This window comes from Cupressus sempervirens, chromosome 6 (assembly GCF_028749045.1).
Source record: "Cupressus sempervirens isolate cs-2001-9-10 chromosome 6, ASM2874904v1, whole genome shotgun sequence".
In the NCBI taxonomy this organism is placed as follows: domain Eukaryota; kingdom Viridiplantae; phylum Streptophyta; class Pinopsida; order Cupressales; family Cupressaceae; genus Cupressus; species Cupressus sempervirens.
In genome coordinates this window covers 26,705,250-26,733,101 of record NC_143123.1, presented here as the reverse complement: position 1 = coordinate 26,733,101, position 27,852 = coordinate 26,705,250, and the positions used below count along the sequence as shown (strand labels likewise).

The 27,852-nt window shown below is 35.3% G+C and overlaps 1 protein-coding gene across 4 annotated transcripts in view; it reads right to left on the bottom strand.

Annotated features, from left to right (window-relative positions):
- LOC149550912 (DNA repair protein RadA-like protein) overlaps positions 1–25,647 on the bottom strand; it is a 168,983-nt gene extending 143,336 nt beyond the window's left edge. For 2 of the 4 annotated variants that reach the window (XM_089786480.1, XM_089786479.1), the window contains exons 1-2: positions 24,815–25,621; positions 7,064–7,119 (exon numbers count right to left, since the gene is read on the bottom strand). In XM_089786480.1, the coding sequence (XP_089642606.1) occupies positions 7,064–7,119; positions 24,815–25,476 (718 nt within the window). In that variant the 5' untranslated portion in view covers positions 25,477–25,621. Of the gene's footprint in view, positions 1–7,063; positions 7,120–24,814 lie in introns of all 4 variants that reach the window. The other 2 variants (XR_016352635.1, XM_089786478.1) reach the window with 2 other exon arrangements.
- Between the last annotated feature and the right edge of the window lie 2,205 nt (positions 25,648–27,852).

The following is a 27,852-nucleotide window of genomic DNA, read 5'->3' as shown; positions in this document are numbered from 1 at the left end:
AGATTATTATGCAATTTTCAGATTTTTTAATGTTTCTTAAAGTTTTATAGGAATAAATATGCGATCATTTTTTTAAATTTTTGTAAAGTTTTTTTAGGATTAATATTTTCAATATTAAGAGTTTTTATTTTTTTTAAAGGTTTTTAAAATAATAGGTAATAGTTGAGATTGAGGTCATAGTTTTTATACAATTCATAAGTTTTTGTGTAGTCATTAATGAATTAAATTTATAACTTTTAAGTAATTTATACATACAATATAATTTATGAATTTAACTTTAATTTTTTGATATTTTAGTTTTAATTAAACTTACAAAGCTAACAATGTTTATTAATTTATGTCTAATTAATTTATATTGTTTTTCAATATGTTTTTTTATCTATAAATTATTTTCCAATGTTTATTAATTTGTTTTCAAATTTGGAATTTATAAACATAAATAAATTTTAGTATTTTACATTATAGTAAATAAAAAATAACAAATATAGACTAAATTGTTTTTTGATAGGGACTAAATTATTATATTGTATGATAATATATTAATAAAATAATTAAAATATTAAAAAAATAGTAATAGAAATGTTAAAATTTAAATAAATAGTAATATAAATCTTGTATTATAAATTATAATTTATATTTTGATAACTAATCAAGTATTTCACATTTATTATTTAATAATTGGTTTTTGAAATCTTTGTTAACAAGATTATGGCAACTAATGTTAGCTCATCCACCTTCAAAACCGATCCGAACTCACCTTTATGGAAATATGTACAAATGATAGAACAAGTAAAAGGGCGTGGAACATTTGTATTGGTATGCAATTTTTGTAATGTGAGGTACAAAAGTTCATACAGTCATGTGAAAGCTCATTTATGTGCGATTCCCCAACAGGGTACCAAAGCATGTTCTGGAGAGGATGGTAATGGATTACCACCTCAACAAATTGCAAGATATATTAGAGAGCAAGAGGAAGCAAATGCAAGAGTTTCACGTGGCACAAACCATCTTTTGAAGAAAGGGAAGAGATCAAGTAGGCAACCAACTCCATCTCATGACTTCCCTAATGTTGTAGTAGAGAGCCACCCATTTTGGATAGAACTAAAGAAGAACATGTCAAGGGAAAGAGAAGCAAGGGGCCATTAAAGAAAGCATTTAAGAATGATGCAAGAGAGATTGCAGATCAAAGTGTTGCAAGATGTTTATATGCAAATGGTTTGTCATTTAATGTTGTACGATCACCATATTGGCAGGATATGTTGAGAAAAGCAAATGAAGCTCCAAAAGGGTACATGGGGCCAAGATATGAGAAGGTGTGTAGCACCTTGCTAGCAAAGGACGTAAAAAGCACAGACATTGCCTTGGCTCCTATTAGAAACTCATGGAAACAAACAGGGGTGTCAATTATTTCTGATGGGTGGAAGGATGCCAAAAATTGGCCATTAATCAACGTGATTGCAATGTGCCCTAAAGGAGCAATGTTTCTTAAAGCTGTGGATTGTGAAGGGCAAGTAAAGGATGCACAATTTATCGCTAACATCCTTATATAGTGCATTCAGGATATTGGCCCTCAAAATGTTGTCCAAGTAATAATAGACAATGCAAAGAATTGTAAAGCTGCAGGGATGTTGATTGAGACACAGTTTGACCGCATGTTTTGGACACCTTGTGCAGTGCACTCTCTAAACCTCATGCTACAAAAGTTGGGTAGGAAAATAAATTGGATCAAAGAAACCTATGCAAAAGCTGAAGAGATCCAAATGTTCATCACAAACCATCATATGTCACAAGCCATTTTTAGATCATTTTCCCAGTTGGAGTTACTAAAGGTAATTGAAACACTTCAACTTTTGAATTTTGTATTTCACTTTAGTAAGTATCAATTTAGATTTTAAATTTGAATGCATCTTTGTATTTTAATTTTAATTTTTTATGTTGAATAGGTTGTTGAGACCCGATTTGCATCAAACACAATCGTCTTGAGGCGACTTGTGAAGGTGCGAGAATCACTTGCTAGCATGGTTATTAGTCAAAGCTGGTCACTATGGAGGCAATCCAGTACTGAGAGGGCAACAAACGTAAAACAAATGATCCTAGATGACACTTGGTGGGAACGAGTGGAATATCTTCTTAGTTTCACTGAGCCCATCATGAGTATGATTCGTTATACCGACACAGATCATCCATGTTTGGGAGAGGCATATGATGGAATTGACTCAATGCTTGAGAAAATGAGACACATCATCAATCAAAAGGAGCAAGATCCTAAAGAAACTTTCTTCAAAGACGTGCAGACAATTTGTGTTGAGCGGTGGAATAAAATGACCACCCCACTTCATCTTCTTGCATTTGCCTTGACTCCCAAATTTTATAGCGATGAAATTCTTGCTATGCCATCAAGGGTGCCACCATACAGAGATGTGGAAGTTAGTGAAGGATGTAGGAAAGCACTTACAAAACTCTTCCCGGATCGTGAAATGGAGAATATAGTTACAAATGAGTTTGCTGATTTTGTAGCTTCCAATGGTCAAAGTGCTTCCTCTCTCTGTGACAAGTATACGAAGGATGCTCATGCTTGGTGGTACCTTAATGGCCATACATCACCGCACCTCCAAACTCTTGCAATCAAAATTTTATCACAAGTAAGTTCTTCTATTTTTATAGCACCCTCAAAATTTTTATTTATATTATTTACTATTTGTAAAATTGACAAAAAATATTAACTTTATTTTGATTGACAATTTTTTATGACTCTCCTTTTGACTCAATAGGTTGCTAGTTCCTCTTCATCTGAGCGAAATTGGAGTACATACTCCTTTATTCACTCAATGAAATGCAATCGATTGGCAGCAGTAAGGCAGAAGAACTAGTTTATGTGCACTCCAACTTGCGCCTTCTAACTCATAGTCGCGATGAGTACAAGGAAGGGGGCATAAAGTATTGGGATGTAGATCTGGAGAGAACTGATTTGGATTTTTCAGCTGCAACACAATCTTTACTGGACGTGCAGACAAATAGCAACTGTCCTAGTGCAAGTGATTGTGGGGTTGCCTGTGATTCTAATCTGCATACATCATCTATTGTCAGTGATGATGTTGATGAACTTATATGATGCACAGTTAGTAACTACTGTGAAGATTGATGCTGCAGTTAACTAGATGAACAACACCATACATTCAGTCAGTCACAAAATTACCAGCAATTAGGAATAGCTTTCTTTAGTTTGTTTTAACTTTTATTTAATCTTCGTGTTGTCTGCTCCAGGCAATAAGGCAAATTGCTGTTTCCAGCAGTCATTGGTCATCTTTTACTTATTGTTAGTTAGTTAAACATCAGTTCATTCCCTTGATTAGTGTAGTTTTTACTTAAATTTCTTCGTGCATGTGAATGCATACTGGGCAGTTCAGGGGTGAGAGCATTTGATTGCTCTTCTTCATATATTTTAATAGTCTTATGCAGTTCAAAAGATGTAATCAGAAGTTCAAAAAATAATAAATCCTATTTTTCTGCCTTGTAACAGAGTATGTTCTGTTCTGAATTATGATTTCTTTTTTGTTTTGATTCTTGAATATTGATTTGTCATTATTGTTTTTCTTTTCTGTGCATTGCTGCTTTTCAGTCTCCACAACTACTAGATTTTAATGTTGACCTAACAAACATTGAATTTCAATTCGATATATCTATCATAAGATTCAAGTTTTGACATATTGATAGTAAATTATCATATTTTAAATTAGTAATATTAAATTATTAATGAAAATTCTGAGTTTTGTTTATCAAATTATCATGCATGACATGTTATTCTAAATTTTTAAGGCTTCAAATATTGATATAGTTATGATTTTTTTTTTCCGTTATTAGCGAACCCAAACGTACCTAACCTCCCCAAAAAAAGTGGTGTACCAGCGTACTGTACCCACATACCCGTACCCATATCCGTATCGGCAACTTAGATTAAATGAACAAGATATGCAAGAAGAACAAAGAACACAATATTTACAGTGGAAAACCCCTTAGGGTAAAAAACCATTTTGAATCTGAGATTTTATTGGCCTCTTGAGCAAATCTTTTAGAGCTCAACTCTGGGAAGCACCAACACCCTGTTTTAGAAACACCGATTTCAAGGAACATCAATCCCTTACACCTATACCACCAACTCCAAGAACGAAAGAAACACCAACTCCAAGAATGAAATAAACACCAACTTCCAAAATGGAAAAACGTAATATAAAATCAGAGGATCATCTTTGTTATAATACAAATCATGAATCAAGAATTCAACTCCATGTTGAATACACTTAGCAAGATAGACTCTTTTCTTGTTTACAATTTAGTTCTTTTTACATTAACAACAAATATATGTTCAAATCTTCCTTTACAAGTAACCTTTATCAAAACAAGAAACATACAATCTGATATGAATCCCTTAATGTAATAACATGATCATAAATTTGAATGTAAGACTATTAGCCTTCTTGAGAAATCAGCAACTAGTTTCCTCTAAAACACTACGGACTCAATCGTCTATTTGTGCACCATTAAAGTATCTGATTATTACTGATTCAAACCACTGAAAAACCTGATTGTAAAACGTTTTCAACCTCTGATCAAACCCTACAAACATCAATCATTCAATTAAAATCAAATTTGAAAAAATTATAGTTACCATGCAAAATCTGTCTTGACCTGTAACTTTCCTTCCGGTCTACTTCGTATGTCTTTTCAAAACCTAAATATTTTTCCAACCCACCTGTTGAATGATTTAGAGGAATGTATCCTCTACTTATAACCAAAGGAGGTTGACATTTTTGAGACTGTTACATACCCCAAACAGTAATTAGACTGAAACCTGTCAAAACTGCTGAAACTGCCATAACAATCTTGTAAGTGTTTCTGATCAACAGAGTTTTTCTGTGTCCATAAAGGTGGTTTACAGAAACTAATAAAGACCCATTTTAGTGTGCTCAAAGACCTTTCTAAAAACATATACTGATTGAGGTGTTGCAGTAAACTAAGTGTGGTCAAAGGCACATCCACCAAAACTGATTAGTTAAGAAACCATAACTGTTTTGGTAACTTCATGAAACCTTACCAAATGTCTTTGAATATGTTTAGGCCAATGTATGTAGACACTAAAAAGATAACTACGCGATGGAAACCACACATACCACTTTCCAAATAACCACATTTTATTTTCTAACTAACTGAGAGATCTGATTTTGTATTTTATGTATCAATATCATAACTGACTGTCACAACTGACTGAGAGATCACATTTATGTCTTATTGAAATCAATGACAACAATCAAAGACCAAATACCAAGGGTTCAACAGTTCCTTAGTACTACATAAGGTTATTTATCCCTTCTATTATCTAAATGACGCTATCGACAGATTAGTATGCCTTGATCTTTTCAAGATTTGCATTACCCATGCAGTGGAAGCTCCTAGATGTGAATGCTTTTCTTCGATAGATTTGTACATGGAGCTTGTGATTGCAGCTTACGGGTTGTACATGTTGATGGTATGAGTTTGCTAAATTTTGTATACCATTTTAGCATGGACAGTTGGATGTGTTAGCACTTGATGTGGTTGTTACTTCATCTATGGATAGTGTATCCTGACAGCTACTAGTGCATATTGATAACTTTTGATTGAGTTCTTGCTTTTGGGATTTCAGTTGACACAGAACTTTTACTTCATTGTGACAGATAGTGTTGCTTCTTTGGATAAAGAGTGTTAATACTCAGATGGTAGCCACTGTTTCCAAGTATCTTGATGGAGCTCTTTGATTCCTTGATGGTGTATGTGGCTTTAGGAATTGTTCCCTTCTTCATGTTTGAGGTTACTTGATATCCCTTATGCACTGTATATAACAAGTGGAAAAATGTTAGGAATTAGGTGTTGTATGTCTTGCATGATATTTAAAATATTTAACTCATTATTGTATGTGGTACATCTATGGGATCCTAAAAGCATGTGCATTGCTACATGTTAACATTCTCGAGGCCACTTTATGTGTTGTAAGTTGTAACATTAGGAAATATACTTAGTCTGACATCTCATATTGAAGAAATGTATTTGATTTATATTAAAAAATAATAATAAAGTGAAAATGCAGGACCCCATATTCACTGTGGGGTTGATGCTTTTGTAATCTTATTGCATTAGTCACATGCCTTTATGTAATACCATTTGGTGGTATTGTGTGAGCCTTTTCCTATAAAAGCAAACATAAGGATTGTTGTTTGTTTTTGTCTGGTTGGATTTTGACTCTTCTTCTAAAGAGTACATATGTGAAGTATGGCATCTGCTGTGGGGATACATGCTTGGACACATGGTGGATGCACTGGAGAGGCTGCATGTTTAAGAGGTGTTCATAGACGCTGTGAAGATGATTTGTAGTGTTTATTGTTGGAAATACATGAGTAATGGATGTTTTTTGAAGCTGGTTTTTTCCCACTTGAGGGCTTTCTCAAGGTTTTCTGAATAATACATCAGTCATAGATGTCTTCTAAAACTAAGTTTTTCTCTATTGAGGTTTCCCAAGTTATATCTTGTGTCATCTTTGATAGTTGTCTATTTTCTTGTACATGGATTCTGAATACTTGCTTGCATAGATTTCTCTTTTGAGTTATGTGGAAATTGTCATTGTGTGTCTGCACGTTTCCTTTCACTCTGACAGCGCTTATGAAGTTGCAGCATCATTGAAGGAATGGCAGAATGGAGCCTAATGTGCTGATTGAAATAGAAATTCAAACAGCATGTACAGAATACAAGTTCAGAGTGTCTGAGGGGCAATATATCGTAAATATTGCTCAGAACTAATATGTTCAAACTTCAGAACAATTTTGTGCCTGGACAAAACCATTCATAAACATTTATGAAAAGAAAATTTACAGAACTAAACTGCATTTCAGGGGGGGAAATAAATAAAGCTTAATTGGGTAAAAACACAAGTTTTGGGGTCCCAAAAATCTGTTTTATTAGAAAGAAAAGATTTGTTTTTGGATTTCAAGAATAGGAAATAACATCCATCAAGAAAATATTTATAATTACATACCAAGTATTACGCCACCACCCAATACTCGTGCCACTTCCATACCAAAATTTCCATCCCTGTAAATTAAACATTTTTTTTCTCAAATGCGGAGTCATTGAAAAGCACAATTCAATACAATCAATGAACACAGTAGTCCACAGCAAAGAACAAAAGAATACAAATTTAACCCCTTCACTGACAATCCATTTCTCACAACTATAATTACAAGAAAATACCAATTCCTACCTACCAACATCATTCAGGACAAATTCAGAATGGCGTGACAGGAATCAGCTTATCACAAGCAGAGGTACCACCATACCATCACAACAATAGTACCATATAAATAAGAACAAAAGAAGCAACCAGCTCAGCAAAGCAAAATAAAATGCTCAGACTTGAAATGAATTATCAAGGCCAGTAAAACAAGCAGAACATTGGGAGATGTCCTTGTCCAACCATACAAACAGAACAAAAGATACAATATTCATTTACAAGCAAACTGATGCAGAGATTTTTTTCCTATCAAATCATACTGCACTATTCAAAAGTATCCAAAGATGCCAGGAATAGAAAATGCATGGAACAGACTCACCTATTGTTGAGGATGTTGATTTTTGAGCCAGAATAACATAAACAGAGAATAGATATCTCAAAATAACACAAGGACAGATAAACAACTTGAGGGTGAAAAACCCAGCAACACCAAGAACAATTCTTTTATTGAATAATAATAATAGTCCAGATACAAGGCTCGAACCTTAACTGCACACCCTAAAAGAACACCACAATATATTCTCCTTATAATAAAATTGTCTCGGAATTTTTGAACACACACTGAAGAATGAGTGGATACAATCAAGAATGAATATAGAATGGTGACAGTAAACTAAGAAAAAATAATCACGATACACTAAACCAAGGAACACCTGTAGAAAATTCAAAATGTATTCTTCTATAAACAATAGACACTAACAAAACACTTGCTGAAGACGTAGAATTTCAGAATCAATAGAATATTTCCCCTTTGCACATCAGACCAAGTCACCCACGTAACATTGAATTCATACAATCCCAAAATGAAAGACTTGCAATGTCAATCTTGCTTGAGAGTCGAACGGGAAACAGATGTTACAAGAAGTGGCAAAACTTCCACTTCAAGACACAATCAACTCTTCATATTCCGTGGCATAACCTTTCAGCTGTTGACATTGAAAACTAACATCCAACTCTCCATCTACTCTGCTGTGACCTTTCATCTGTTGAAGACTCTTCATAGTCTTCACCATTCACTGTCAAAGAGCCATAACTCTACAAATAGATGTATCCTTCAAGTCAGAAGACTATTTGCAGCCTCAAAGAAGGAATTGATGATCACACCAGCAGAGAGAATGCATTGTATTTACATAGCAAAGACTACCATTTACATGTCCATGTAACAATCGCAGGTTTGAAAGATAGCTCCTGCAGTAATCAATCTTCAGCACTCTCTTAGCATACAAGATATGTTTTCCTGATTCTTATGTTATGGAATCTCTCAAAACATGACAATCACAATGGCTACAGCCATTGTGAAGAAAACATAATTTATCACAGATTCTCCAAATGTGATAGCATCATGGAGTCATTCAATATGATGTTCACCATGGTTACTCCCATTTGATTAATAAACACAAGCACACATCACAGAGTCACACAACGTGATGTTGTCATGGAGTCTGTCAACATGACATCCACCATGGTTGTTCCCATTAGTGCTAAGAGCAAACAAGGGCATTCTACTCAAATTTCTTCATCTCAAAGAAAAAATGCGTAACTAGAGCTTTTGCATCAAATATCTGTCTCAGAGAAAAATAAATTATTAGCAAGTAGAAAGAATCACTAAAGCTGAGACTCTCTCTCAGCAAGAGCATCATTCTCCACAATACGAAGCTTATCTCGAAAATATGAAAACTTCACTCTGGAAAGTGGCTTGGTGAGAATCTCAGTTGTCTGCACATCAGTACAATGTATTGAGTTGAATTGCTTTCCTTTGAATCAATCGCTTGAATAATTACATTTAATCTCCACAAGTTTGGTTCTATGGTGAAATATTGTATTAATAGAAAGCTTTACAAAACTTTGATTATCACAGTGAATCACAATTGGTTCCAAAGTCTACCCAAATAGTCCTTCAAGAAGCTTTTGAAGCCACACTACTTCTCGAGCTGCTACACAAGCTGCAATAAATTCAACTTCTGTTATACTTTGAGCCACATATGACTGTTTCCTACAACACCAAGAAATCATAGCAGAACCTAAACAAAAACAACAACTAGAAGTACTCTTCTAGTTGGGCACACATCTGGACAAATCAGAATCAAAAAGCCTTGCAAACTCAAATCTTAACAAGAATTATATTTTAGACCATATCCCACTACACCACACAAATATCTCAATATATGTTTTGCTGCAAGAGAATAAATCTGCCTGGGCTCATACATGAAATGACTAAAGTGTTAACAGCATTACAAATATCAGGTCTAGTATTCACTACATATATCAATGATCCAATCAACTGTCTGTGCATGGTGGAATCTACTAAATCTGAACTGGCTACACATTCATGTGACTTTTTTCAAATCTGTTTCCATAGGTGCCGTCATAGACTTGCAATCCAACATACCAAATCTCTTCAAAATGTCTATAGAATATTTCCCTTCACTCAATATAATCTCATTAGGCCTTTGCCACACTTCTAGTCCTATAAAAGAATGCATGAGACCCAAAAGAATGCATGAGACCCAAATCTTTTATCATAAATTCAGAAGCTAACTCTTTCTTACATTTTATAATGAGATTATCAACTCCAATAAGAAATATATCATCAACATCAAGAACTACGATTAAAGCCTTATCATTAGTTACCTTGAAGTAAAGATTTGGATCGCATCATTTTTGGAGAACCCTAGGCTCAATAAGTATTGATCAATCCTCTCATACCATGCATGTGGTGCTTGCTTAGGGTTATTCAAGGCATTTTCCAATCTGCATACATGAGATTCCTTCGCAAAAATCACAAAACCATCTAGCTAATCAATAAACACCTCTTCTTCAATTACACCATTAAGAAACATCGTCTTTAAATCCATTTGATGTAATTTCCAGCCTTTAATTGCTGCAATAGCAATGATAGATATGATAGAAGTATATTGAGTTATAGAAGCAAATGTCTCGTCATAATCTATACCTTCTTTCTGAGAGAAACCTCTTGCCAAAAACCTTACTTTATATTCTTAAATACTCCCATGAGCTACGTGCTTAATTTTGAACAGGCACTTCAAGGACATGGCAGATTTTTCTTTATGCCAAGGAAAAACATCCCAAACATCAATTGTGATGATAGATTGATATTCTTCAATCTTAGCATCTATCCATACTTGCTCATTTGATGCCTTCTCAAAATGTGAAGGTTCGGGTACAACAATGTGACTCATTGATGCAACATAACCTGAAAACTTATGTGGTCTCTTACTTTATTTGAAAGTGCCAGGAGTAGCTGCATATTGTTCAGCCTCTTGCATAGTGAGTCTAGCCCACAAAGGTCTCTTTTTATCTAATGAAACATTACCAAGTTCATTGGATGGTTCTATGAGATCAATTGGATTAATAGATTCTTCCAATTCAAGAGACTTCCTCTAGATCTCAAAAGGACAATCAGGAGCAGCAATGTCCATCTATTGAGACGTATCTCGTTCTTCTAACAATCTCTATAGAAGTTCCTTTTGATCTTTTGAGTGCCACTTCTTCTTCAAATGACATCCCTGCTGATTTCAAATTATTTTTGTCCTCGAATGTAGATCCTATAGCTATGCTCCACGGAGTTTCCGGGACGGGGACGTTTTAGGGGACGGGAACGTGTTTTTGGTACGAGGATGGGTCAAAGCCAAAATTTAGAGGACGGGACCTTAGGCGACGGCGATTAAAAACATAGGGGATTTTTTTTATTTAGAGAGACAAAATTCAAGTATGCATATCATAACATTAATAAACCATTCACCACAGACATTTTCGAAGATCAATATATGGAAAATTATCAAATGACAAATATTAAGTACCTACATTATAACATATCACATACGTACGTAGTAAAATCAAAATGCCTAAGGTCTCCAAGTATTATGCATGAAATCATAATAGAATAAAGAGAAGTGCAACTAAAATAGTAAATAGAAATACTAAATGCAATCTTTCCTCACTGCTGCTACCGCAGTTGCTCTATGTTTTTTTCCCTCTTAGCAAGTACATCATATCTTAAAATGAGTAGAAGAGTTAGTGTTTTAGTGTTTTAATGGACAAATATGGTTTGCACATTTTTATTGTCTTTAAGACAACTACGGACCCGCACAAAAAGTAGAATTTACTGTTTTGCCTTTATCCGACTAGCTAGAAAAAAGGGGATTACTAGAAGTTTCGGGGATGGCTAGGAGACAGCAAAGCCATCCCCGATACTGCTGGTTGTCCCCAAGTTTCCTGCCCAAATTTTTTTTGCTGTTTCGGGGACGTCTCCGAATTTGGCAAAAAGGGGACAGCTTTGGGGATGGCAAAAATCCGTCCCCACGTCCCCGTTTTGTCCCCGGGACGAGTACGAGCCAAAAAGCATAGGGGACACATCCCCGTGGAACACTGTCCTATAGGCTTTAAAAGACTCAATGTAACCAACAAAAATTCCTTTCTTGCCTAAAGGTTCTTACTTAGACATTTATCTAGGCACATGAATGTAAACAAAAAACCTAAAAATTCTGAAATGACCAACTTCTGGATTGATACATGTGAGTGCCTCTTCAGGAGTCATATGACCCAAAACTTGATGTGTACTTCGATTCTGAACATAATTATTTGTTTGTAAGCTTCAACCCACATAAAAGTTTGCACATTTTGATCATGAATCATGGCTTTTGTTGCCTCAACAAAGGATCTATTCTTTCTTTCTGCAACTTCATTTTTGTTTAAGTATATAACACAAAACTCCCTCTTAATCCCTGTCTCGATACAAAAAGTTTGAAAGACTCCACAATGTATTCCCCTCCATCATCTGACCTTAAACTTTGATCATTTTTTTCCGATATGTTCTCAACTAGAGCTTGAACTCTTTAAATCCAGAAAGCACTTCATCAAACTCCTTAGAGTTTAGACAATAACTTTATGTTCTGTATGAAATGTCAACAACAAAAATCACATAGTACCAAAAACCACTCAGTTCGCATAAATCAGAAAGAGTCAGATTTAAAATCTCTATTGCTCTACTTTCAATATTGTGAAAAGGACCTTTAACATTCTTATCAAAGCACAACCTTTGCAAATACCATCATGTTCTTGATTGAACTTTGAAAGGCCAACAATGGTCTTTTCCATGGAAGAATGAGTTTTGAAATTTAAATAAGCAAATTATATATGCCACAGTGCACCTGTACTATTGGAATCATGTGCTAAAGCTTAAATAGGACAAGCAGAAAGTCTATATAGACTCTATTGATTAAGGCCAATTTTACTAGTTGACTTATGGTAGTGTTTTTCTCCCATGCAAGCACTTAACCTCAGCAAATGCAACTTGATATCCTTTGTCCTCCAACACTGAAACAAAAATCAGATTCTTGATTCCTAGAGCAAAAAAGACATCACTCAGATAAAGACGGATGCCTGTACGTAGATGAAAAGTAGTTCCAGTGGCTTTCACTGAATAATAAGCATCATCACCAATTATAACTTGCAAATGAGTAAATGAAGTCAAACACCTTGAAAAGGTTAATTTCCAGCTTGCCAAGTGAAATCAGAATTTCAGCAATAACTGGACTTAAACCAGCAGTGGCAATTGCTCTAGAAAATTCAGAGGGCATCCAACTCTCTCACAAATCAGTCCTAATCATCTCCAACCATTCTATCTGCCCCAGCACCTCAAGAGCAAATAAATAGCCCTCATAAGAATGCAGATTTGAACCTCGGACTATTAATTAGTTGTTTCTCAAGGCTATGTATTTTGAAATGCAATACTGTTTGTATGCTATGGTAATAATATAGAATTTGGAACTGCTTTGAGCAGTTGCCTGTTTTCAGAAAAGAAAAACATGTATTTGAGAGAACAGAACAAAAACAAATTTCTACTCCAACAGCTGAGACAATGATATTTATAAATTTGCGACAGAAAGTTGGGAATTCTGATCTGATTGTTGTTTTAAACTCAGTCTGACAAGAGTTGCAGCATACCTTTTAAGAATTACCTACCACTGTCATCTTAATCACCTCACACCTTCAGTTATGAACAGCAGATAGCCTTCACAAATACAGACTTGTACATCAACAAATGGTGCTAATAATAAAACATCCGGCTGATGAAGTTCTTCCCCAGCTAGAACACTCAATCTTACAACAACTAAATAGAGTGCTTCAACTGTTGGATTTCCTCGGCCTGATAAGAAGAAGACATGCCAGACGATGAAGTTTAGTGCCCAAGTTTGAACTAGGCTGTAAGAACCCAACAATCAATATATGCAAATGAATGGAATAACATTCAGCCTGTTTCCAATATTCCTTAGCAACTACTTTTTTTCTGCTGGCTGTGTAGCACCAATTTCTCGGTTAGTGAATAAAGAGTGAACTCCGGACCTCTAGGTTCACACTTCCAGCCAATCCACAACTCTTCACCATAGATAAGTGCCCAATCAACTTTGGCCTCCCATAATAAGGAAACCGATTGTCAGTCAGATGCAAATACTACCTTATCTTCAAGCTTACGATATTCCATTAAAGCAACCCAGTAATGCATTTGTTCCACTATTCTTGTATACTTTGAAATAACACTTCAAAATATATTGATTTAACTAACGCCCACAACCAGAGATATGGAAGGCAGCTCTCTTCGGTTCACACCACCTGCCACTTACAACCTTCAAACACTACACGATGAAGGCTTATGATGTAAATATCTCAAAGCTGCAACATTCATGGGAACCACCAGTCCAAAATACCTATCACAGTCTTTACCAAATACAGCTTCCGATTTTCTCTATCCAAGCACAACCACAGCAAATTTAATTGCACTCACACATTTTATGCGGACCCAATATTCACATTAAAGATTATTCCATGCAACCAGACTAACCAATAATCACCTACAGCTTCTTCCTTGTATACATGAAAATTAGATGGTAACTCACAAACTTGGAGTTGAGACATAACTCAATGACCAGAATTTAAAACAACACAAAGTGAGCAAAATAACTATGTCCATGAACACTATCACAGATAGCTACAGAAATATCACTTCTGCAAAGAATTTGAACAAATAACATGGTTCATGCTCATATATTTGAGCCAATACTATAGTCATCGTCAGAGTATCACTTTTAATAAAATATGCTCCACAGTCCAAACCAATATTAAGTTCCTCAAAACTATTATAAAAGAGCCACAATACCGGATAAAAAACTGCACCCATTTTCAATAATAACTATGTAAATATGTAACCTTTAGTTGCACAGGCTCTGATGTTTATTCTCCATATAACTAATTCCATGGTTTCCTCCATGAAGTGCCCAACTTAATCACCAAAACATTCTGAGATTAAAGATATGCTGAATATATTTAGCCTTTCCCCAAACAAGAATATAAAATTCTGAAACTCATGAAATCTTACAGTCTGGCAGGAAATCTAGCTCTTATATCACTGTAATATCCTGCTGAGATATTATCACCAGATTTTCGGAAAGACTTCAAAGAAATTTAAATAAATATTTGCATGCAGCTGATTTCAATTTATCCAACAAACTATATTGGATATTATACAATAACAGGCTAAAATATAGATTTCAGAAATGAACATCGCATTTAAATCTTCAGTAAAGCAATAAGAATATCCAATTGCACCCGCTGAACTTACAGTCAGATTGGACAATTAAAAATATGAATCTGACGCACAAATGAAACACCTAAGTAATATATCCAATAACAGACAATGGGTTTTTGTCCACTGCCTCAAAGCTCGAGGAATTAAGTCCTTAGGAAACTGGAGCCAAAAAAGAAGCTCTCAGAACTCTGCCAGAAGAAACGAATAAACAAAACAAACATATTGAAGAACAAGCCATTCACTTAATTTTAAAAACTTCTTAGAGGCTTCTCAACTGACCAACGGATGTGGAATAAATCACTTTTTTTTCTTGTCTTTAAAATATCATCTCCCATTTAAGTGAATAAAGTGTTCTTTCAATAATAAAGTGACAGATACTTTAATATTCACTTTATTAATAAATTATTTAATTTTCAGGCATTAAAATTACTGATCAATCAGACTCATATAATCATGTGGGATAGCTCATTGGTAAGGTCTCAACAAGACATTACCTGTTTGATTCTGAAATACCAACATCACTGAGCCCACTATTGACTTACTAAAAATAGCAAGTATCTAGAAACCCTGCTAAATCAAATCCGATTGGCCTGAAACTAGAATTGCCTTGGCCAAATCTCTCTCTAATCCTTGAAAAACCCTAGTTAGCCCACGAGACCAAGGCAAAATGCAAATGCAATTTTTGTGGTGTAGAATGGTTTAGGAGTATCACTAGAGTTAATGTACACTTGCTCTTTTGGACAAGATATGGTGCAAGTGCATGTCTATTTGATAGATGCTAAAAATGTCAAGTATAGAATTGAGATAAGGAAGCTTTGGGGCCTTCTTGATGATAGTGCCAGGAGTTTCCTTGTCATAACAATGCCTCATTTTTAAATCAAGTGTTTCTCTCAAATGGCCATTTGTACCTGTACTTGAATCATATGGTTTGGGGTTTATACACTACTGATTTATCCCTCTGGTTGTGCTTCTATTGCTTTAGTAGCTTCAGTATTTAGTTACTTTTTGAATCCTAGGGTTATTGAAGTTGAATGTACTTTCAAGCCTCATTGATCACAAAAGTTAACCCATGACTATTATGTTAAAAATTCCTTTATTTAATCTCTGCTGGAGTAACACAAAAATAATAACATTTTATAAGAAGAGCCATGCAATAAACATAAAATATACCTGATAGCAGCCAGAAACCCATGGAACTTGATATGATGCATGCGTAAGGGCTTCCAATGATAGATTATGATTTTGAAATGAATAATGCAACGACGACTCCATGTAGGAAACATTAACAGTGCCAGGAGTTTCCCTGTCATAATGATGCCTCATTTTTAAATCAAGTGTTTCTCTCAAATGGCCGTTTGTACCTGTACTTGAATCATATGGTTTGGGGTTTATACACTACTGATTTATCCCTATGGTTGTGTTTCTATTGCTTTAGTAGCTTCAGTACTTAGTTACTTTTTGAATCCTAGGGTTATTGAAGTTGAATGTACTTTCAAGCCTCATTGCTCATAAAAGGTAACCCGTGACTATTATGTTAACAATTCCTTTATTTAATCTCTACTGGAGTAACACAAAAATAATAACATTTTATAAGAAGAGCCATGCAAAAAAACATAAAATATACCTGATAGCAGCCAGAAACCCATGGAACTTGATATGATGCATGTTTAAGGGCTTCCACTAATAGATTATGATTTTGAAATGAATAATGCAACAATGACTCAATGTAGGAAATATTAACACTGGCTGGAATTTTTTATTGAGGTGATTTGTAATGTTGAAGAAAATGGAAATGCAATTTTTGTGGTGTAGAATGGTTTAGGAGTATCACTAGAGTTAAAGAGATCTTCAAGGGAAGAAAGGTGTGTATTCTAAATAAGGAAGATAGGATAAGTTGGTGTGCAGCAGCCACAGGTAAATATTCAGTTAAATTGGGATATAAAATTCTAGACTCTAGGATGGATGACTGTTTTGAGGCAGAGGATTTGTGCTAGAGTAAGGAAATTCTCCCAAAGGCTAGCACATTTGCATATTTAGCAATTCAAGGAGAATTTTAACATGGGAGAGAATGCAAAGATTTGGTTTTCAAGGCCCTACAAAATGCTTTATGTGTGAAAGGGCTGAGAAAAATGTGGATCACTTACTACTAAATTGTGAGGTGGTAGCAAAATGCTGGAGTCACCTTTAGGAAAAACTAGGTTGGGAAGGACCATGGAGCCCCTCTCTTAAGGCCTTTTTCATTTCATGGCCAAGGGGAGGAAAAAGGAATTGTTTAGAATGCATATGGAGAATATGCCCCTCAATTGTGATATGGGAGGTGTGGAAGGAAAGAAATAGGAGGATCTTTCAAGATAAAACAGACACTTTAGAGCAGCCTTTAAACTGAATTGATTACTCCATTGAAGAAGTGGTGAATGCAACAGTCTTTAAAAAACACTTATTAAATAGTGTGTTCATGAAAGCAAATATGGCAATTCAAAATAAGTGACCAGGGATAAAAATTGGCAAAGTTGGAGATTTAGGAACGATAAACTCTAAAGCTAGGAAAAGGGTGGAGGCGAAGTGGGAGGCTCCTAATGTAGGCTGGTTAAAAGTAATTTTTGATGGAGCCTCAAAAGGAAACCCGGGGAGCTCGGGTGCGGGATGCATTGTAAGGGATAATTTTGGAAATATAGTGGCTTACGGAGCACTAAAATTGAAACATGGAACAAACAATGAGGCAAAATTCCAAGCTGCTATGTTAGCTTTAAATTGTATTAAAAAGTGTGGAGGGAGGAAGGTTATTTTAGAAGGAGATTCTATAATAGTGGTACAAGCAATTTGTAAAAATTCAATCCATGCCTAGCATCTATGCAATTTTCTGGAATCTATCATGGAGGAGCTAAAAAAATTTGAGGAGTATAAATCAGTAGTGTAAAAAGACTCTTCACCTAAGCCAATTGTCCTAGAAAATAGGACAAGTATTTGAGTTAGTTTACCCATTCAAATTCATCAAGTGACGTGAATTCGTGATTTTGACCCTAGAGTTTGATTATGTTCTTTGCCTTCAGTTGAGTTGTCATTTTTGGTTTTGTGGATATGTGGTGATTTTCTGTTATAATTAAATCAAATTAAAATATAATTTAATGATTTAATTTAATGAAAATTTTATAAAGAAATTTGATATTTAATTATATTTAATTAATTGAGAAATTAATTGAATAAAAGAATTAAATTTATTTATTTTTTTGGTCGGTAATAAGTCTTTTGTATTAATATTAAGATAAAAACATTACATAATTACTTACAAGCTTCATAAAACGCTATCTCTTTCACATACTTGCTATCTACTTGATCCCATTACATTTACAATTCCTATTTTATCCCTCCACTTCTCACACAGAAAAGACTATCTAGATATATCCTAGCTTGTAATATTGTTGCTTTATCGAATAAATCAACAGGGCATTAAAAGACATCTATTACATCAACTTTAACATTCACTATGCAAAATTTGCTTTTCCTCTGTCATTTGATATTGTCTTCATGGTCGTCTTCTGTAGATATGTCTTTTCTCCATTTCTTTGTCGCCATTAAAATGCCCTTGGCTTTGCAAAAACCTCCTTAATAAATGTCTTCCCTGTCTAGCTTCTTCCACGACACACAGAAAACCTTCTTGCGCCCTTAGCCGCATCTGAGAATTCATCGCCAAAAACTTCAGCAAAATTGTCTTTCGTTTTCTTCTTCTTCAAACATCTTCCACCCTTACCCAGAATTCTTCCTTTACCATCCCCCAAATTCTCCTTGCTCCAACACTCCTCCTTTTCTTAGGGTAATTTATGAAGAAAACCCTTACTCTCTGCCCATTCTCCTCTAGAAAAAGTTCAAGTTCAATCTTGAATATGGCCCATGCTTGTTTTGCTTTCTCCTTTTACATTTCTTTTTCAATGCCAGTCAACCACCATAGAAATCCACATCTCCCTTTTTTCAAACCTTCCTCATAGTCTTCAAAGCATTCGCTATGATCAAATCCTTTGCCCAACCAAGCCCATTCTAGAAGTGACTCTATCCCTACTATTAAATCATCCTGGAACAAATTTCTCATCACCCACTCTACTTCCTCAATTGGCCTCACAATTTCCAGTCTGCATGCCATTACTATGGCCACAATGTCAACGCTAATTTTCCAATGATACTTGGAGTTTTGGAAAAGCTCCCCAGCTGTCGCTTTCACCGCCACTATGACACCCAACGTTGGGCATTTCACCAGCAATTTTAGCCGCTTATCCTGCACCAATCCAAAAAGGGCCTTCTGCTAGTGCTTTGTCTGAAAGGTAAATGTTGCCTCCATTTTCTCACAAATCTGTCCCTTTCAATATTTTCAAGTTTACTATTTAGGTAGTTTGATTACCTCAATAGATTAATTTATAATGTTTTTTCTGCTTTATTCATTAAGCCACTGACCCATTATTTCTTCACACCCTCCAAACTGACAAGTTGTCGTCACTTCTCGTAATGAAGGTCATTATTGGCGATCTTCTCAATCTTTCCCATCTCTTTTCTGACAGTCCTTATATCTACTGACATTCGTTGTCACTCCATCCATTCTCACATGTTTCCATCTACCTTATATTAAAACCCCCTCCTTCTACTTCCTCTATGGTTTCCCAACGGCTACATAATGCATAAATTGGGTTTCCATCCTCTGTTAAAATTGCCGCCCAATTTGATAAAACATCTACCTCTCGATTTGCTTCCCTGAACACATGACAAACTTTATACTCCTCAAATTCTTTTAGCTCCTTCATGATAGATTCCAAAAAATTTCACAGATGCCAGGCATGGATTGAATTTTTACAAGTTGCTTGTACCACTATCATAGAATCTCCTTCTAAAATAACCTTCCTCCCTCTACACTTTTTAATACAATTTAAAGCTAACATAGCAGCTTGGAATTCTGCCTCATTGTTTGTTCCATGTTTCAATTTTAGTGCTCCATAAGCCATTATATTTCCAAAATTATCCCTTACAATGCATCCCACACCCAAGCTCCCCGGGTTTCCTTTTGAAGCTCCATCAAAAATTACTTTTAACCAGCCTACATCAAGGGCCTCCCACTTCGCCTCCACCCTTTTCCTAGCTTCAGAGTTTATCCTTCCTAAATCTCCAACTTTGCCAATTTTTATCCCTGGCCGCTTATTTTGAATTGCCATATCTACTTTCATGAACACACTATTTAATAAGTTTTTTTTAAAGACTACTACATTCACCACTTCTTCAATGGAGTAATCAATTCAGTTTAAAAGCTGCTATAAAGTCTCTGTTTTATCTTGAAAGATCCTCCTATTTCTTTCCTTCCACACCTCCCATATCACAATTGAGGGGCATATTCTCCATATGCATTCTAAACAATTCCTTTTTCCTCCCCTTGGCCATGAAATGAAAAAGGCCTTAAGAGAGGGGCTCCATGGTCCTTCCCAACCTAGTTTTTTTTCTAAAGGTGACTCCAGCATTTTGCTACCACCTCACAATTTAGCAGTAAGTGATCCACATTTTCCTCAACCCTTTCACACATAAAGCATTTTGTAGGGCCTTGAAAACCAAATCTTCGCGTTCTCTCCCATGTTAAAATTCTTCCTTGAATTGCTAACCATGCAAATGTGCTAGCCTTTGGGAGAATTTCCTTACTCTAGCACAAATCCTCTGCCTCAAAACAGTCATCCATCCTAGGGTCTAGAATTTTATATCCCAATTTAATTGAATATTTACCTGTGGTTGCTGCACACCAACTTATCCTATCTTCCTTATTTAGAATACACACCTTTCTTCCCTTAAAGATCTCTTTAAGGATAACAAATATTGTATGTTTCCAAAATCATCATGAGAGAAGGCAAAAACATGATCTCCATTAAAAATAGACCCACTAACAAGAAAGATCTCAAATGCAAACAATCATAAAATATCCTTATTGATGTTATCAACCAAGCTCCGATACCATGTTAAAACTAGAGCACAGAAATCCATGAAAATAACCAGCAATAAGAAAGAGAGAAAACTGAAACAAAGAACACCAAAATTATCCTAGGAAAACCCTTCGAGAATGAAGGGAAAAGCCTAGCCACACAGCACAAATATATCTTTATTGATAATGAAATGTTCAAGTGTACAATATCCTTTGCTTGATGCGAATATATATAACAATAGGAGAGACTCATCACATTATAACCGAAGGTCTTGAGATTCTCATAGCTCCTATAATTCATTATGACTCTTCGAATATTCATGCCTCAATGCATGTGAATGACACATGTCATTTACATTTAATATTACAAATTAAACTTGAGTGTCCTTTTTAGCTAAAGATGACAACAACGGTAATAACGTCCAGATTTCAAGAGATACAAATCTCTATCGCAGTTACAAACTTTAACACTGTTAACAAATATAAATACTACACCACATATTTTAGACCATTCCCCTAACCCTAGCATTATATATATATATATATATATATATATATATATATATATATATATATATATATATATATATATATATAATCCAATTTTTGTAGCTCTTAAATCATTTATTACAATTGTCAAACTTGTATTAACAATTAGCTAAATAAAATGTATCAACAAGAAGATGTATCCAATGTGTACAAAAGTGTTTACTATTAAATTTGATTTCACTAAATGCAAATTGAGTATAAAATCTCATCCTCGTGTGGAATCCTGATATAATAGTTAGCTAACAACTATGATAAAGTCATGCTCATTTCCTTTGAACATGATCATGATTCAACATAATTCATAAATTGCATATTTGAAAATTCTGCATCTTCCTCTTCCCTCTTCTAGTTAAAACTTTGGGAGAAGATCTAAATTTCTAATAATCACATTTGAACTTTGGATTAGCTAACAGCTATGATAAAGTCATGATCATTTCCTTTGAACATGGTCATGATTCAACATAATTCATAAATTGCATATTTAAAAATTCTGCATCTTCCTCTTCCCTCTTCTAGTTAAAACTTTGGGAGAAGATCTAAATTTCTAATAATCACATTTGAACTTTGGATGCTAATAGTATGATATTTCATCATTGATCAATGTTATTATGATAGTGATAAAATTAATTGTCTAAGTTCTTGATTTTGGTAGCCACTCCCAAACCCCCTCATGGTAATCAAAATCCTTATATGAAAAAAGATCTCACTAACTAATGGGGGTTTGGAAATGAAGGCCCTAATGGGTTTGACGGGCAGCAAAGATAAGTTGCGCAAGATGTTGGATGTGAGAAAAAACCCAACAATAGAAGAGGCACGGAAAAAAATTATCTCCACCCGCGCACTAGAAGTGGGGGTTTGGGGGCTACGCCTTGTAAAAAAGAATTACACTATTTCTTGATGCGTCTTTGCCTTTTCTTATGAAAAGCCAATATATCGCCATAAAATCACCAAGTTTTTGCCAAAACTTTGAGGAGTTTTTATTGCAAGATTTCAAAGCAAAAACAATATAGAGCAAAAAGAAACCCAAGCTTTCTACGAGTCTTTTGTCAGTGTCTACAAGTGGCCTTTGGGAAGTACTAGTTTTATAATTAGAAAAGTCTTGGCTTAGGGTTAGTTTACGTACATGCTATATAAAAACCTCGACTAATTTCTTATCAATTTTGGATAACTTGCTAATGTGTAAAATCTATTTTTCTATATATCTAAAACTTAACCAATTCATAGAAAATAGTCCCAACAAAGAACCTTAACAAACAAACATACTAACCTAAGTGTCTCCCTTGAATCTTTAAGGGCGAGGTCCCATGGAGGAGACTAACCACACATTTTCATGGGGAAGCTTACCACTGAAAGTTGTTTATTGAAGGCTATAGAAAGTTTACAATCTTTGCCTGAAAACTAAGAGCAACAATTCTTTGGGTGGGAGACTTTGCAAAGGAGCTGAAGTGGGTTATTAGAATTTTCAGCCCCCGCGTGACAAACCTTTAATCATATTGTCCAATAGATACTGCAGGCAAATCAAAGATTTTAGTTAATTTCTGTTCAATATATTTAGTCAGTGTTCTACACAGATTCTGAAAATGAGTAAGCAGAAAATTGTGTACAATGGAATCGATAGGTTACTCTCGATGTACCCTATAAACTTTACACCGGAACCTCCCCACAAGTCTGTTGGATTTACAAGCCGCCTTATTACAGTGGGGTAATTTAGACATGGACCAGACTCTTATGAATGCTTTCAATAATCTACATTGCTAACCATCTTCTTTACAAGATGCTCTTCTATATTCTTGGTAGCCCCCAGCAAATCTCAAAGGCTCATCAATGAAATCACTAAGGAATTCAAAAGTTTAGCCAGTGCCATACATGCAAGTACATAATACGATTCAAGAGAGATGGATCATTGAAGGCATGACTACTCTTGAGAGATGGATGGTTGAAGAAAATGAATTAAACCTTAAATATTTCACAAAATTGATCCTAAAAGTTTGATAACCCTGGACTGCAAAAATTACAAATACTAAAAGAATGAAAAGGCTAGGGAGCTCTAAAATGAATGGATCACAAGGAATAACAATTACTAAAGCTATGGAAAGAGTTAGCGAGCTAAGCAGAATTGATGTGGAGAAAACACCAATATAAAACTCACTTATAAAACTGGATGTAAACAAAGTTACAAGCATAAAAGGAACTTAAGCCTGGCCTACTCCTTTTACCTTCTTCAAATTTACTACTAAATTTTGATGTCATGAACAAGATCATTGTGAACCCAAACCTGCTCAAGCATGAAGAATGTCATCACATAGAATTCTGTTTAGATGTAGTGAGATCAGAGGGAATTAATCAATACTGATTGGGTGCTAAAGATAGTTTTTTAAGTCACTTGCAAGCACAAATCCAATTTGATTTTATGAGATTTCTGCTCTAACGCCTATAAGTAAATTTGTTAGCACGAATCAATTTGATTTTATGAGACTTCCCTTATCAAACCTATAAGAAAACTTGTTTCTATTTACCTCGTAGCTTTTATATTACTTGAAATGTGTGTCCTAGATTTTGACCTTTTGAGCATGTCTCAGCATTTTTCATCTAGAATTCTTAACTTAGGATAAATTAAAATTATAGAAAATGATTCAATGTTGCAACACTACCAACGAAAGATAAAGGTTTTGGTAGGTCTGACCAAATCAAAAACAAGAAAACATGTTTTTTAATCAATTTGACAATTATTTGTTAGTAGTTCAGAGATAATACATGTAAAATAGTAGTGAAACGCATTACATATTTCAATTGAAGGTATTTTTGTTATAACAATGAAGAATAAAAGTGATTTAGTAAGAAGGAACTAGGGCAGATAATACAGAGGAGGCCAATTTTCCAACTTCGGATTTTTTTTGGGGGCTACAAAGAAAAAAAGTAACGCGGTAAAAATAAAGCAGAGAAAAGTTTTCAAAGTAAGCCATTAAAAACGTCAATTCTTTATTTCAATTTGGATGTTTTTGTATACTATGATGAAAATAGAGTAACTACAAAGAACTAGAGAAACAGAGGAAGTCGTTAATTTCGTTTTTCTCAATTTAGAGACTTTTTCTACCGTGATGGGGTAAGAAAGAAAGAACTTGAGAAAAGCTTGCAGCTTAGGTGAATATTCAAGCGGTCTTTTTTCCGAATTTAGAGGTTTTCGCTACTATACCAATATAAAAGCTTATAAAAGAAGCCAACAGATTCATGGTATTTTATTTAAGATTTGGAGATGTTTTAGCTGCCATAACAAAAGAAGAAGTAAATAACGTTGAAAACTACAGACAACTTAAATACTGCCCAGTTGATTCCAGAACACACACTTGAAGCAATACACTGCAACAAGCCACTGAAAGTAGTAAGAAAAGAATAAGCTTACAAAGGAAGCCGAAATTGTTTTCCAATGAGCCCTTTATTGACATTGGACAAAGTCTCTGGTTGCGAATCAGATACAGAAGAAGATGAAGAAGAAGACAACCATCCTTTTTCAGAATGAACATCTCTATAACTTGCAACTTTTGCCTCGGCCGCTCTACTCCCTGCTCCTCCTCCACTCCCGCCCTCAAGCGGAGCTTCATTAAACTTTCTTAGAGCATCACCCCTCCTACAAGTAGGGCACCTTCCCCACCACTGTCCAAATTCTTCACCACAGTTTTCACACACCCAAACAGACTTTATTTTCTTGGCCCTTCTAGACCTCGCAAACACAACGGGCTCCCCGTTATTAAATTTATCGGGTTCGCCCTCAGACCCAAAGCTTGCGCCTGTTGTGTTAATCCATGCTCTACCAAATCTAGGCGGGGCAGTCATATTCTCATTGCTACAGTTGTTATAAGAATTTTGAAATTTTGACGCATGAGAGGTGTAGGAAAAGCTTCTGCCCGCAGCTTTGACCCTGCTGTGGAAAAATTCTGGGATTTTAGAGGGATCTAAGACTCCAATATCTCGGTTACATGCTAACGAAATGGGACAAATTTTGTAGGTTTTGCAGGTGGTAAAGAATTGTTGGATTTTATACATTGTCGCACAATAACAGTTCATCTCCTGATGTTCGTCTCATTCTTCATTTTGAAGGCTTCTTGGAGGGAATTTAAACAAAACCTAAATGGCCGTTGTATATAGCGTGCTCTGCTCCTTCCGAAAAACCTCGAGTTCGGAATGCCTTTCCCGAAGAAAAAGCCACGCATGGAAATTTTGGTAACAAGTAGCAATTGATTCAAATGGCGGGCAGATAATATAAACAAGGGATTGCACTATGTAAGAAACGATAAGATAGAGCAACGAAAGAAAACAATCCAAGTAAGTTTAGATAGACAGATAGATAAAAATTTAACGTCCACGAGGTTAAAAATAGCCTATGGGACAGCAAGACAACTCAAGCAAACTTAAGTAACAATGTTCGTTGATTGTGCAGGATGATGATGAGTCCACCCAATTGCTCAATGTACTCTTCGTTGAATAGGTTATGCCAAGAACTGTCACATATAGTGTCCGCAAATTTATCTCTACTACTCTTGTAGGCTTCACATTCTAAAATAAAGTGATGTTCAGTTTTCACTTTCTCATAATTGCAGAATCTGCAAATTCTCTCTTCCCAAGCCTCCTTTGGCCTCTTCCAACGTCCAGTCTCACAACGAAGTTGGTGAGAGTTGGTTCTCAACTGAGCAATAAGAATTTTAGCCCTCCAAGAAATGTTGGCTCCTATGTATGCTTTTTGGAGTTGATCACAAGCGGGGTTGAACTCATTTATATAATATAATTTCTTCCTTCCGATCTCGCTTCCCTAATTTCTCTTGTAGAATTTCTCCATGACAAAGACCTTTATTTCTTTATTATTTGTGGGGCACATATTGAATTGAATATTCCATTTACTCATCCATTTGATGTTTTGTTGCATCCATGTCCTTTTTCGCTGACATAGTGCGTCACTAAAGACCACTTTAGGCCATCTATCCTCGTCCATTTTTTCGATTCTTTTTAGACAACTTAGAAGGCGAACCATAGCAAGTGCCTCAATAGGAGTAGCCCCCATTTCACTTAGCATGATATCATATAGAATAGTGCTTTTGATTTTAAACTTGCTTGTGATCAAGCGCTTTTGGATTCTTTCGATTTGTTTCCATTGTGCTATAGTAGTGTTGCTGGCCCATAATTCACACCCGTAAAGAACAATTGGTAGCACAAAAAGACCGAACAAGGTTTGAATAGTTTTCCAATCCCACAACTCTACTTCACGGCACCTATTATAAAGAGCATAAAAAGCCTTCCACCCACCTAATATCCTTTTATACCTGCAGCTAGACCAATTTAATTTTTTGTTGAAATTGATGCCAAGGTATTTATACTCCGCAACTTTTTCAAGAACACTTCCATTGTAATAAAATTCATATTGGTGTTGTTTTTTATTATTAGAGAAAATCATAACCTTAGTCTTGCTGATATTGACCTGCATCCCCACCATTTCGCAAAAGCGCTCAAGAGAAGATAGATGATCTTGCAAACCATAGGCAAATTTGGCAATTAAAATGAGATCGTCCACATATAGGAGTAGCTTTATAACAAATTCACCTAGCTGAATGCCTTCACCCTTTTGCATGTTTAACCACTCTTCCAGTTTGTCAATATATAAACCAAACAAAGTAGGAGATAAAGGGCAGCCCTGTTTGACCCCGATATTGCTCCTAAAACATTCTGAAATGTCATCTGAAGTTCTGATTTTAACTTTCACCTCTTCATACATCTTATGAACAGCAGCTCTGAGATGCATAGGAATCCCCAATTCTTCCATCCTAAACCAAAGCTTGTCTCTCGGGATGGTGTCAAAAGCTTTTTTAAAGTCGACAAAGCAACAAAATACCTCTTCCTTTTTCTCCCATTCTTTTTCAATAATGTGTCTCAAAGTGACACAGTGATCCATTGTCGAGTGCTTTGGCCTAAAACCAACTTGCCCTTTAGCATGTTTATGGTTTTCTTCTGCCCATTTGTTGATCATAGTTTCTATCATGCTGCCAAAAATTTTAGCAAAGAGGGGATTGATCATTATAGTCCTGTAGTTGGAGGGATTGTTAACATCACCACTTTTAAAAAGTGGTATTGCAAGGTTGATTGACCAATCTTTCAGAAACCCTTCTTGGCAAATTTTGTTAAAAATTTCAGTGATGTGTGATGCAAGAGTTTTCGTACCCCACTTCAGATATTCTGCTTGGAGCGCAACAAGGTCTTTTGTTTTACCTCCACCTAACTTCTTAATCCCTACCTCTATCTCTTGCACAGTGAAAAGATTTGTATCATCATTGACCAAAGGTGGTTGTCCCACTCCACCCTCTTGTTCATAAAGTTTCTTAGCATATTCAAACCATTGGGTGGCAGTAATATTATTATTTTCAGTTTTTTTTCTCCTTGGTTGGAGTTCTTTCC